The following is an 11,543-nucleotide window of genomic DNA, read 5'->3' on the forward strand; positions in this document are numbered from 1 at the left end:
ATAATGGACTGGCTCAAAACTGGGAAAGGAATATGTCAAGACTGCACATTGTCACCCTGCTTATTTAACTTATATGCAGAGTATATCACGCAAAACATTGGGCTGGATAAATCACAAGCTGGAATCAAGCTTGCAGGAGAAATATCAATAACCTCAGATATGCAGATGACACCACCCTTATGCAGAAAGCAAAGAGGAACTAAAGAGCCACTTGATGAAAGAGGAGAGTGAAAAAGCTGGCTTAAAACTCCAAATTCAAAACACTAAGATCATGGCATTTTGGTTCCATCACTTCATGGCAAACAGATGGTGAAAAAATGGAAACAGTGAGAGACTTAATTTTCTTGGGCTCCAAAATCACTGTGAATGGTGACTGCAGTTATGAAATTAGAAGATGCTTGCTTCATGGAAGAAAAGCTTGACAAACCTACCATTAAAAAGCAGAGATATCACTTTGCTGATAAATGTTCACATATTCAAGGCTATGGTTTTTCCAGTAGTCAAGTACAGATGTGAAATTTGGACCATAAAGAAGGCTGGGTGCTGAAGAATTGATGCTTTTGAACTGTGGTACTAGAGAAGACTCTTGAGAGTCCCTTGGGCAACAAGGAGGTCAAACCAGTAATCCTAAAGGAACTCATCCCTGAATACTCATTGGAAGGACTGATGCTGAAGTTGAAACGCCAATACCTTGCCACCTGATGGGAAAAGCCAATTGGAAAAGACCCTGATGCTGGGAAAGATTGAGGGCATGGGGAGAAGAGGGAGACAGAGGATGAAGTGGTTGGATGGCATCATCGACTCAGCGGACATGAGCTTGAGCAAACTTTGGGAGATGGTGAAGGACAGGGAAGCCTGGCATGCTGCGTGCAGTCAGTCCATAGAGTCACAAAGAATTGGACAGGACTGAGGGACTGAACAACAGCGTCACCAGATGAAATACTTAACTGCTAGATTAATCTTATTGTTTAGTCTTGTCCAACTCTTTGCCGCCCTATGGACTGCAGCATGCCAATCTATTAACCTTGGGGTATATATTTTATCTGAGAGTCGAACTTAACTGAGCACCCTGATTTATATCTGGTGATCCTACCTGCAATACACAGGACAGGCCTCCACGACAAAGAATTATCCAAACTAAAAAGTCCAAGGTGTAAAGTTGAGCAGGTTATCCAGATTACTGGGCCAAGCCTCGGAATTTCTGATTAGGTATTTCTGGGATGGAGCCCCAGAATATGCATTTCTATCATGTTCCCAAGCGAAAGCTGTTGTTGAATTATATTGGAGAACCACCCAGCTAGAGAGAAAAAAGGTTTCGTGGCTCCGTTAGTAATAGAGAGGAAAGTGCCTAGGCTAGCAAGTAAAGGAACCGGGCGAGTGGAGGGTGCAAGAGGGGCCGAGTATATTTCACTGCCCTGGCCCTGGCTTCAGAGGCACTTCCGGGTTTCCCCTAAGCACCGCGGAAGCCCCAAAGTCTCGTTGGTTGCTGGGATCGGGGGCGTGTCCCAAGCAGGGGTGTGTCTTGGGCGGGGAGCGGAAGGCGGGCCGAAGGCGAGTGGAGCGCTCTCTTGCCGGACGTTGCGCTGCCGCGACGGCCGATGCCAGCAACGCCGAGAAGCTCTAGGCTCCGCGCTACGAGTGGTAACTGGCACGAACCACGAGGCTCCAGTCTGTTCATCGCAGGTCGAGGTCGCTCCGCTTGCACCGCCTACTATACCCCTCTTGGATGTGGGAGCGGAGGACCGTAGCGATGTTTTTTCTCAACGGTGCCCCAGGCGTTGGGCCTCGTTGCCGCGGGCGGACGGTGAGTAGGTGTGACTGGTACAGGCACAACAGACCTCGGGGCTTCGAGTTCAGAGAGCCGTTTGAGGGGGTCCCCCTTTGGGGCGGAAGGCGGGGCCGGCACCGGGGCGGGGTCAACTGGGGCGGAGCGAGCGTGGGGGTGGGAGCCTTTGGGCTAGGCTGGGCTGTGGGAGAAGCGGGGGCCCGCTAACGCAGTATGCGCTAAGGGAGGAATGGCTAGGGCCCTTGGGCGGGATCGGGGGCGGGGCAAGGCCGGGCTGGGGCGGGAAGGACTGCTGTGGGCGGAGCTGGGGCTGGGGCGGGCTGACGCTGGGGGCGGAGCGGGTGGACATCTGTGGGCGGGGTCGGCGGGATCGGGCGGGCTTAGAGGCCTTGCCCTTTAGGGAGAGAGGGGGTTCTGCGTGGGGATACGCTGTGTGAAGGGCGCTTTTGGCATTTCCAGTTTCTGCCTGCTTCTGGGATCGCTGAGGTTGCATAGCATCTTTGTTTTCCTCTCTTACCCTTTTTTGTTTAGCATTGAGATGAGTATGAGAAGGAGGGCCCCCGTATCTCACAAAGGCCATTCTTGAGCCGTTTTGCACCTGGCTTGACTTTGAGGCATTTACGTTTATAAAATGTCTTATTAAAAAATGTTTTTTCTAAGTAACTTTAAAAAATGAGAAAATTTTGAAAACTAATACAAAGAATCCCTACATTCGAGTCACCTGGGTTCCCCAAATGTTAACATCTTACTTAAGAGAGCAGTTAGCGGAACCAGGACACCAAAGATCTACAGACCTTGTTCAGAATTTTTTTGCTCTTCTCAACCATTTCCTTTTTGTGGTATGGGATCCAAGTAAGGATTTAGTTCCATTTAGATGTCCTGTCTCATTGGAAAATTTAATATTTTAAGCACTAGAGGTCCCCTCACCTCCAAGATCCTTCAGAATGGCTCTAGGAACATCAGATCTCAAATCTAACAGCCTTTTCTTCCTGGGTGCCAGAGCCAGTTGAGAATGTCCAGCTGAGCCTCTGGGAATGTCCAACGGAGAATGTCCAACTGAGCCACAGCTTTGCACACCTGTGCCTTGACACATCTGGCCCTTGACTGCTCAGCATCTCCTGGTTTTTCTATCTCTCAGGTCAACCTCCTGCCCTTAGATCTCTTAGACATCTCTGAAGATGTCCTCCTTTTCCAGCTTCTCTTTCAATGTGGGCTTCCTCCCTGGGTATCACCTGTGGCTTCAGGGATTCTTGTGGCTTTGGGGCTTCCACAAATCCTCAGAAAACTGACTCACTAATGATTTTAGCCCAGGCCACTTCTCAGACCCAGAGGGACTGTGGCCTTTCAGTACCTTTCTGGGTTATCTCAAAGGCATTTCCATCCCAATATGTGCAAGACGCAGCTCCAAATCACCCACATCTCATGCCATTCTTGTGCTCCTGGCCTCTGTGAATGGCACCACCCTACCCTAGCCACTAAGCCTTAACTCTGGGAGGCCTCCCTGATCAGCCCTCTCCCATCCCCTCAATGATCCAAACTTGTTGGTTTACTTTTTGAATCCTACTTGGACTGGCCCACTTTTTGCCGTATGCCCCACCATTCTGATTATTGCTCTTATCTCCCTACATCTGCTTTGGTGCCCCCACTCAGCTGTCTATACCACAGTCAGAATAAACTCATTAAAATGTAAACCCCACTGTGTCATGCTCTGCCTATAACCTTTTTTGATTTCCCTTTGCTTTACGATAAAGATAAGTCTCTTTAAACAGTGCCTTCAAGACATGGCATAGCTGATCTAGTCTCTTTGTACACTCTCTCCCTTGGGTTCTCTACCCTGTCCTAATTGTCTTTGCTTTCCCGCTTATTTGCTGTTTCCTCTGCTTGGGATGCTGTTCTCTGCCTCCTCGGGGAATTTGTACTCTTTTGGAGGGTTTCTTTCCTAGGGGAGGTCTAATTATCCTTTCCTTAGAAAGAAGTTCTGTGACTTTCCTGACTAGATCTAACCAAGTCCTGTTTTGTAGATCTTAATCTCGCCTACCTCTTCTTTTTGGTAGCCTTGTTAGAGTAGTGATTTTATACATGCTTAGGTGTCTAGTAGTCACTTATGTGTTTGCTAAAGGAGTGTCTCTTTCTGGAAATCATTCCCGTTGGGACTTCGCTTAGCCTGCAGAGGCACTGTTTACTCTTGTCCATTTCCTCTGGTGGTTCTGTCAAGAAGGGCAAGGATGGAAGGGCCATACAGTAGGGAATGGAGGGACTGAGGAGCACAGCCAGAGAAAGAGAGAAATGGCTTTTCCTACCCTTTCTGCCTAGCTATCCCTTCTGTTCTTGTTTGAGTCCACTGTATCAGTTGGCTCTCCATTGCTAGACATTTCCTATGCAAAGTTTTAGAGAATCTTTAGGAATGCATTTTTGTTAGGGTGAATTAAGTATTGAGTTCCTTAGTACTTTAGTAAATAGCTGTCTTAAAGCCAAAAAGTTAAAATGAAAATGAAATCCTGCTATAGAATTAGGAGAATGCCCTGTAGTATGGCCATTTGTTCTTCAGCAGAAGTTGTTCAGTTCAGAAAGTATTTACTGTGTGCCTGTTACATGCCAGGGACTGTGTTGGCTTCTAGGGATCAGTCAGTTCAGTCACTGAGTCATGTCCGACTCTTTTCGACCCCATGGACTGCAGCACACCAGGCTTCCCTGTCCTTCACCATCTCCCGGAGCTTGCTCAAACTCATGTCCATTGAGTCGGTGATGCCATCCAACCATTGTGTCCTCTATTGTCCCCTTCTCCTGCCTTCAATCTTTCTCAGCATCAGGGTCTTTTCCAGTGAGACAGTTCTTCATATCACGTGGCCAAATAACTGGAGCTTCAGCTTCAGCATCAGTCCTTCAGTGAATATTCAAGGTTGATTTCCTCTAGGATTGACTGGTTTGACCTCCTTGCAGTCCAACAGACTCTCAAGAGTCTTCTCCAACACCACAGTTCAAAAACAACCTACTACAGATTTGTTGGAAGTTTGATATAGTTAAAATTGTCCATCCTCCTTTGAGTTTCTGTGTTTTCTAAAAGAAAAGTTTCCCCATGCTGTGGTCATTAATATACTTCAAAAGTTTTAAAGTTTTCCTTTTTTTTTTTTTTGCAATTAGTGCTTAATAAATCTAGAACTTCACTGTCTAAAAAGTAGCTACAGTCCACATGTGACTATGTAAATTAGAATTACTAAAAATTACATAAAATTAAAAATTCAGTGTCTCAGTCACACTAGCCATATATCCGGTGCTTAATCTCCACATGTGTCTCATGCCTACTCTATTGGATAGCACTGATACAAAATATTTCTATCATTGTGGCAAGTTCTATTGGCAGCAGTGACGTAGGACAGTAGTAGGGAACACTTGGTGATGTCTAGAAACCGTTTTGTTTTTCACAACCAGTGGGATAGTTGTTCTACTGGTACATACCAGTAGAACAATAATACCAGTATTATTACATAATAAATGGAGGCCTGGGACGCTGTTAAACATCACATAATACATAGGGAAGCCCCCTACAACAAACACAATGCCAATAGTTCTGATCATGGGAAACCCTGTCCCAGAATGTATTTTGTTGTGAGGTGTGAGATGGAGGAGCTTCTTCTTTTCTCCTCTGACTAGCCAGTCAACTACACATAATTTTCTGTGTGTACTTGATCCAGTTCCCTCTGGTTGGTAGTGAATCTGGAGATTTTTTTCCCTCAAATGATAGAGAAGGTCCTATTGTCTTGCATATGATTTCTTAAAACTGACTTCCATTTTCTTACAGATTCTTAGACTCTGCAAGTAAAGATAACCTGTGTTCCCAGTATATCATGGCTTCATCTTCAAGGTAGGAATAATGTTTGATGAAAGACTTTATGCTAGTATAGTTGACTCTTCAACACATAGGTACTAGGGTTGCTCACCTCTGTGCATTCACAAATCTGTGTGTAACTTTATAATGGAGCCCTCTGCACTGCTGGCTCCAACTGAGGATCGTGTAGTACTCTAGTACATATTTACTGAAAAAGAATCCATGTATAAGTGAACTCACATAGTTCAGTTCAGTTCAGTCTCTCAGTTGTGTACGACTCTTTGCGACCCCACTGACTGCAGCCCACCAGGCCTCCTGTCCATCACCAACTCCCGGAACTTGCTCAGATTCATGTCCATCGAGTCAGTGATGCCATCCAACCATCTCATCCTCTGTTGTCCCCTTCTCTTCCTGCCCTCAATCTTTCCCAGCCTCAGAGTCTTTTCCAGTGAGTCAGTTCTTTGCATCAGGTGGCCAAAGTACTGGAGCTTCAGCTTCAGCATCAGTCCTTCCAGTGAATATTCAGGACTGAATTCCTTTAGGATGATCTGGTTTGATCTCCTTGCAGTCCAAGAGACTCTCAAGAGTCTTCTCTTAATTTACATAGTTCATACCTGTGTTATTCAAGGCTAACTGTATTTACCCCTTTGCTTTTGAATGGCCAAGTTTATAACATTTTCAGGTCTCAGTCCTGCCAGCCACCCTAAGCACTTGTTGTCTATGAAGCACCAAGGAGGGAGAGGAGAAAGGAAGATAGGAGAAAAGGCAAGGCAGACAAGGGAGTGTGGATGCAGCTGTGTAGCTCTAGTTCCACACTTGATCTAAAGATGTGATTTGCTTTCCCCATCCTTCAAGACACAAGAGGGTTCTGTGTGGGGCTGCCTAAGTTCCTGCAAGCTTTCTCACTGTAGGGTGTGAATAGCCAGGCAGAGAAGGTGTTTGAGGGCCTGTGGGTGCGCAACAGCTTGAGTGGTGAGATTAGCCAAGACCATGGCTGGGCAGGTGTGGATCTGCTGCTATAGACCATGGATGGCTGGAGAGGGCATGAAAAGGGCTGATGCTCTTTGAGAACATGTCTTCGTCTGAGGTCTGTGGAGAGGGAGAGTTTCAGGTTTCCTCTCCCTTTCTGGCTGGCCCAGGGAGCTTGAGGTGTACTTCACCTCCCCAGAGGTCAGATGTCTTGTGCCCTAGCCTCTAGCATGGGGGCTGGTGGAGCCAATGCCCTGAAACTGAGGTTGGAGTGAGTCTCTAGTGCAACCTAAACTCCAAAACTATAGGGCAGGCCTGCAGAGAAATAGCCTTCATGGTAAAATCTTATCCTCCCTCTGGTGTGTGGCTTTTCTCATGCAGTGGCCAGGAAATAGGACATCAGCGTGCCCACCTTCTCAAGTCCAGTCTGTTCTCATAGCCACAGTGATGTACTGACCACTCACTGTCCTGCTCCGTACCCCTTAGGGACTTCCTCTGATAACCTGGAAGTCCTCATCAGGACTCTGGAACCCTGTGGAGCCTTGGCCCTGGACCTAGCTACCTCTGCTCTACTCTTCTCCCCTCACTGTGGTCTGCAGTGTCACTAACCTCCTTGCTCTTCATAGACATCAAGTCCCTTCGGCCACAGGGTCTTGTGCCTGTACCTGCAGTTCTCTCCATCTGGGATACCCTGTGTCCAACTGTCTGCAAGGCTCACTCCTTCACGTTGCCAGTCTGTCTGCCCTGTAAGCCTTCCCTCATCATCTGTCTAAAGTAGCACCCCCAGCTACTTGAATACAGCTGTATTCTCTGTCCCTTATTCAGGATGGCTCTCATCACTACCTGATGCCATCCTGTATAGCTACTTGCTTGTTGATATGTCATTTGTTTCCTTCATTTGGAAACAAGTGCTATGCAGATTGGGGAGTGGAGTATGGCCACTGTAGTCCCTGAGCAGCACTAAATACAAACATCTCTTGTATTTGGTTCCCACATGGACAGGCAGAATTAGAATAGCAGGGGTTTCCATGTTTTCAATCCATTTGGCAGGCAGTATACAGATGTTGAGGGAGCCATCTGAAAATCTGTCTGAATCTGGCTAGGTCTTGAATTTGGGTAGTGAGAGTTCAGGTAGGGATAATGAGAATTTGGGAAGTGAGGAAACTTATATTTGTCAAGTGAGTAAGAACAAGGGAAGAGAGAGGTAAGGCAGAAGCACAAAAGCAGGGCTGCTCTGGTCACTAAGTCAAGAGACATCAGTGGAGGTCACTTCAGCAGCCCAACCTTCCCATCGGCAGTTACTGTTAACCAGGTGATGACAGTGGCGTCTGGACTCATCACTAGAGGGAATCCTCTATTCAAAGACTTGAGAAGGAAAGGAAGTATGGAATACCTCTTTAGAATGCCTCCCTTTATTAAAGCACAGATTAGAAGAGTAATCTGTGTTTGTCTGGAACATTGACTTATCTGGCACATTGCCTGGTGGTGTTGGATCTGAGATGCTGTTACAGTGGGCGTGCCCCCCTCTTGAGCAGTGGTTTGGTGGAGTTTTCTGCTGAAGCACTAGCTTTCCTGCATGGCCTCTCTTCATTCTGTTTCCTGTCATTGCAGCGGCCTCTCTACTGGGAGAAGTACCAGCTCAAAGCTGAAGTCTGTGAAGTTACTTGAGGTTCTGAATGCTCTGGAAGAGGAGGAATCTGGCCACAGTAGGGAGGAGATCTTCATTGCACCGCCCAAAAATGCTGCAGGGGACTTCACTGATGAAGACTCAGGTGATGAAGATGGCCAGCGAGGAACCCATGTGCCTGGTAATGTGCTGCATGCTTTTGTGGTTCCTGAGGACTCTGGCACCGGGGAGGAGGAGGAGGATGACCTGCAGCTGCAGCCAGCCACGAAGAAGCGAAAGGCAGTAGTGGAACCTCAACGTATTTGGACCAAAAGAGATATCCACCCGGACTTCAGCAGTTGGACAGCAACAGATCCTCATATGGAAGATCTCAAAAGCCAGGAACTGAGTCCTGTAGGTCTCTTTGAACTGTTTTTTGATGAAGGAACGATTAATTTTATTGTTAATGAAACCAATCGTTATGCTAGGCAGAAAAATGTCAACCTGGGTCTCACAGCCCAGGAATTGAAGTGTGTCTTGGGCATTTTGATTTTAAGTGGGTATATCTCTTATCCAAGGAGAAGGATGTTTTGGGAAACATCTCCTGACTCACATCACCATCTTGTGGCTGATGCAATTCGAAGGGACAGATTTGAACTGATCTTCTCATACCTGCATTTTGCAGATAACAATGAGCTTGATGAAAGTGATAGGTTTGCCAAGGTCAGGCCTCTCATCGTACGCATGAACTACAATTTCCGGAAACATGCACCCTTGGAAGAGTTCTATAGCTTTGGCGAATCCATGTGTGAATACTTTGGATACCGGGGGTCTAAGCAGCTGCCTGCAGGGAAGCCTGTGAGGCTGGGCTACAAGATCTGGTGTGGGACAACCAGCAGGGGCTATCTGGTGTGGTTTGAGCCCTCCCAGGGCACACTGTTCACTAAGCCAGACAGGGGCCTGGACCTGGGAGGCAGTATGGTAGTGAAATTTGTGGACGCACTTCAGACGCGTGGCTGTCTGCCATACCACATATTTTTTGACAAGGTTTTTACAAGTGTCAAATTGATGTCCATTTTAAGGAAGAAAGGAGTGAAGGCCACAGGAACTGTTCGTGAGTACAGAACTGAGCGTTGTCCCCTTAAAGATCCCAAAGAACTGAAGAAAATGAAGAGGGGTTCGTTTGATTACAAAGTTGACGAGAGTGAGGAGATCATTGTGTGCCGCTGGCACGATAGCAGTGTGGTCAACATCTGCTCCAATGCTGTGGGCATAGAGCCGGTGGGGCTGACGAGCCATCACTCAGGAGCAGCCAAGATGCAGACCCAGGTTCATCAGCCATCCCTGCTGAGACTGTACCAGGAGAAGGTGGGGGGTGTCGGCCGTATGGACCAGAACATCGCCAAGTACAAGGTGAAGATCCGGGGTATGAAGTGGTACTCGAGTTTCATTGGTTATGTTATTGATGCGGCCCTTAACAATGCTTGGCAGCTGCATAGGATATGTTGCCATGATGCCCAGGTGGACCTCCTGGCCTTCCGAAGATATGTGGCCTGTGTGTACTTAGAGAGCAATGCAGACACATCTTCCCAAGGGAGGAGAAGCAGGCGGCTGGAAACTGAGAGCCGCTTCGACATGATTGGGCACTGGATCATCCACCAGGACAAGAGGACCCGATGTGCCCTGTGCCACTCACAGACCAACACCCGCTGCGAGAAGTGCCAGAAGGGCGTCCACGCCAAGTGCTTCAGGGCATACCACATCCGGTAACGCCTGATGGGCAGAGGGAGCCCTCTGGATATTTGGTTTGCAATGAGATGTTTACAGCTAATTACATAGAGCATTTGGGGCACTTATGTGTGGTGTTGACAAAAAGAGACCTGAGTCCTTGATTTGGTTTTGTGTTTTTCCCCATTTTCATTACAGTTACCTTTTAATTATATTCTATTATGCTTACATGTAATATACATTAATATTTATATTAGTAATCATAAATTTTTGTAAAGATATATTTTATACAGCTATTTATTTCAACTTATGGGCCCTTTTTATTCAAATAAAATTCTTCCTTTGGGGTATAGCTGTCTGGTAAGAACAATTGAATGTAACCAAAACCTTAGAGAAACTTGTGAACAGTAAAAAGATTTTATAGTATATGCTATCAGTTATACTAATCTGATATAGGCAATATTGTATCAGTATGATGAAGGATATCTTAATCATATTTATTTCACTTTTATCTAATGCTAGCAAGCTTTCCAGGGGTAGATAATCTGCCATTATTTATCCAGCTGACTAGATTTATAGAGTTTGTATCTTCTTGATAAAAAATATTTTCCTAATACATGTATATCCATATGGAATCCATTTTTATAAATAGTGTGAAGGAGGGAATTTTTTCACCCAAAAGGATGGTCAGCATCATTTATTAAAGATTAAATATATTTCCCCAATGATTTAATTTCTGCCTTTAAAAATTCCTGAACTTTGGGGGAAAGTATTGAAACAAAGAAAAACGTTTATATTGGAAAGCCTAGTGGAATATAATCCAGAAGAATATAAGAAATCCATATAAAAATTTGGACTTAATAAAAAACCTAAGAAAGCATGTTGAGTATTTTTATTTGGGAAAGAACTTGCTACAATAGCACAAATAAAAAGAGTATATTAATATATTTGACCATATAAAACTAAAACATCCATTAGCAAAGGAAAACATGAGGAAATTGAGAAGATATGTTTCACATTACTCCATTTGTAGTAGTATCTTCAGTGCAAAAGGATCCTACAAACACATAGGTGGCAAGAATAAAATGTTCACTTATATATAAAAGAACAAATGGAAGATGAACAGTGAAGATACATAAGTGATGGACAGGGAAGCCAGGGGTGGTGCAGTCCATGGGGCTGTAAAGAGTCGGACACAACTGAGCCACTGAACTGAACTGAGATATCCTTTTTTAAACCAATTAATTTATCTGTACATAATTCCTGTTGGTATGGGTATAGAAAGGTGACAGACTCATGCAGTACCTGAGGAAGTATGAATCTGCACAGCCTTTCTGAAGGTGACCTAACAGGTCCATCCAAAATCTTAAAAATTGTTTATACCCATAAAAAAGCAAATGTCTGGTCCCTTGTGATGTAAATAAAAGGGAGAAAAGGGACAGATCCTTCTTTTAGTAGAATCCCAATGAATAAATGGAGAAGGGAGGATGGAAATAAAATACTGCTATTTGGCAAATGTCACAGCAGTCATTCTGCAGGCAGTAACTATCCATAGATGCTAACCTTAGGGCTAAGAACTTCCTTACAAGATTTCCAGAAGGAATAAACAGTAACCACTTAGTGGGAAA

At 45.5% G+C, this 11,543-nt stretch overlaps 1 protein-coding gene across 1 annotated transcript; it reads left to right on the forward strand.

The window, feature by feature from the left end:
* Positions 1 to 1,542: 1,542 nt before the first annotated feature.
* On the forward strand, positions 1,543 to 10,795 carry PGBD2 (piggyBac transposable element derived 2). Its single transcript, XM_069589664.1, has 3 exons — positions 1,543 to 1,804; positions 5,586 to 5,648; positions 8,193 to 10,795. Exons 2-3 carry the CDS (start codon positions 5,632 to 5,634, stop codon positions 9,955 to 9,957), a joined length of 1,782 nt encoding a protein of 593 aa, XP_069445765.1. The 5' UTR covers positions 1,543 to 1,804; positions 5,586 to 5,631; the 3' UTR covers positions 9,958 to 10,795.
* The last annotated feature ends 748 nt before the right edge of the window (positions 10,796 to 11,543 follow it).

This window comes from Ovis canadensis, chromosome 5 (genome assembly GCF_042477335.2).
Source record: "Ovis canadensis isolate MfBH-ARS-UI-01 breed Bighorn chromosome 5, ARS-UI_OviCan_v2, whole genome shotgun sequence".
NCBI lineage: Eukaryota > Metazoa > Chordata > Mammalia > Artiodactyla > Bovidae > Ovis > Ovis canadensis.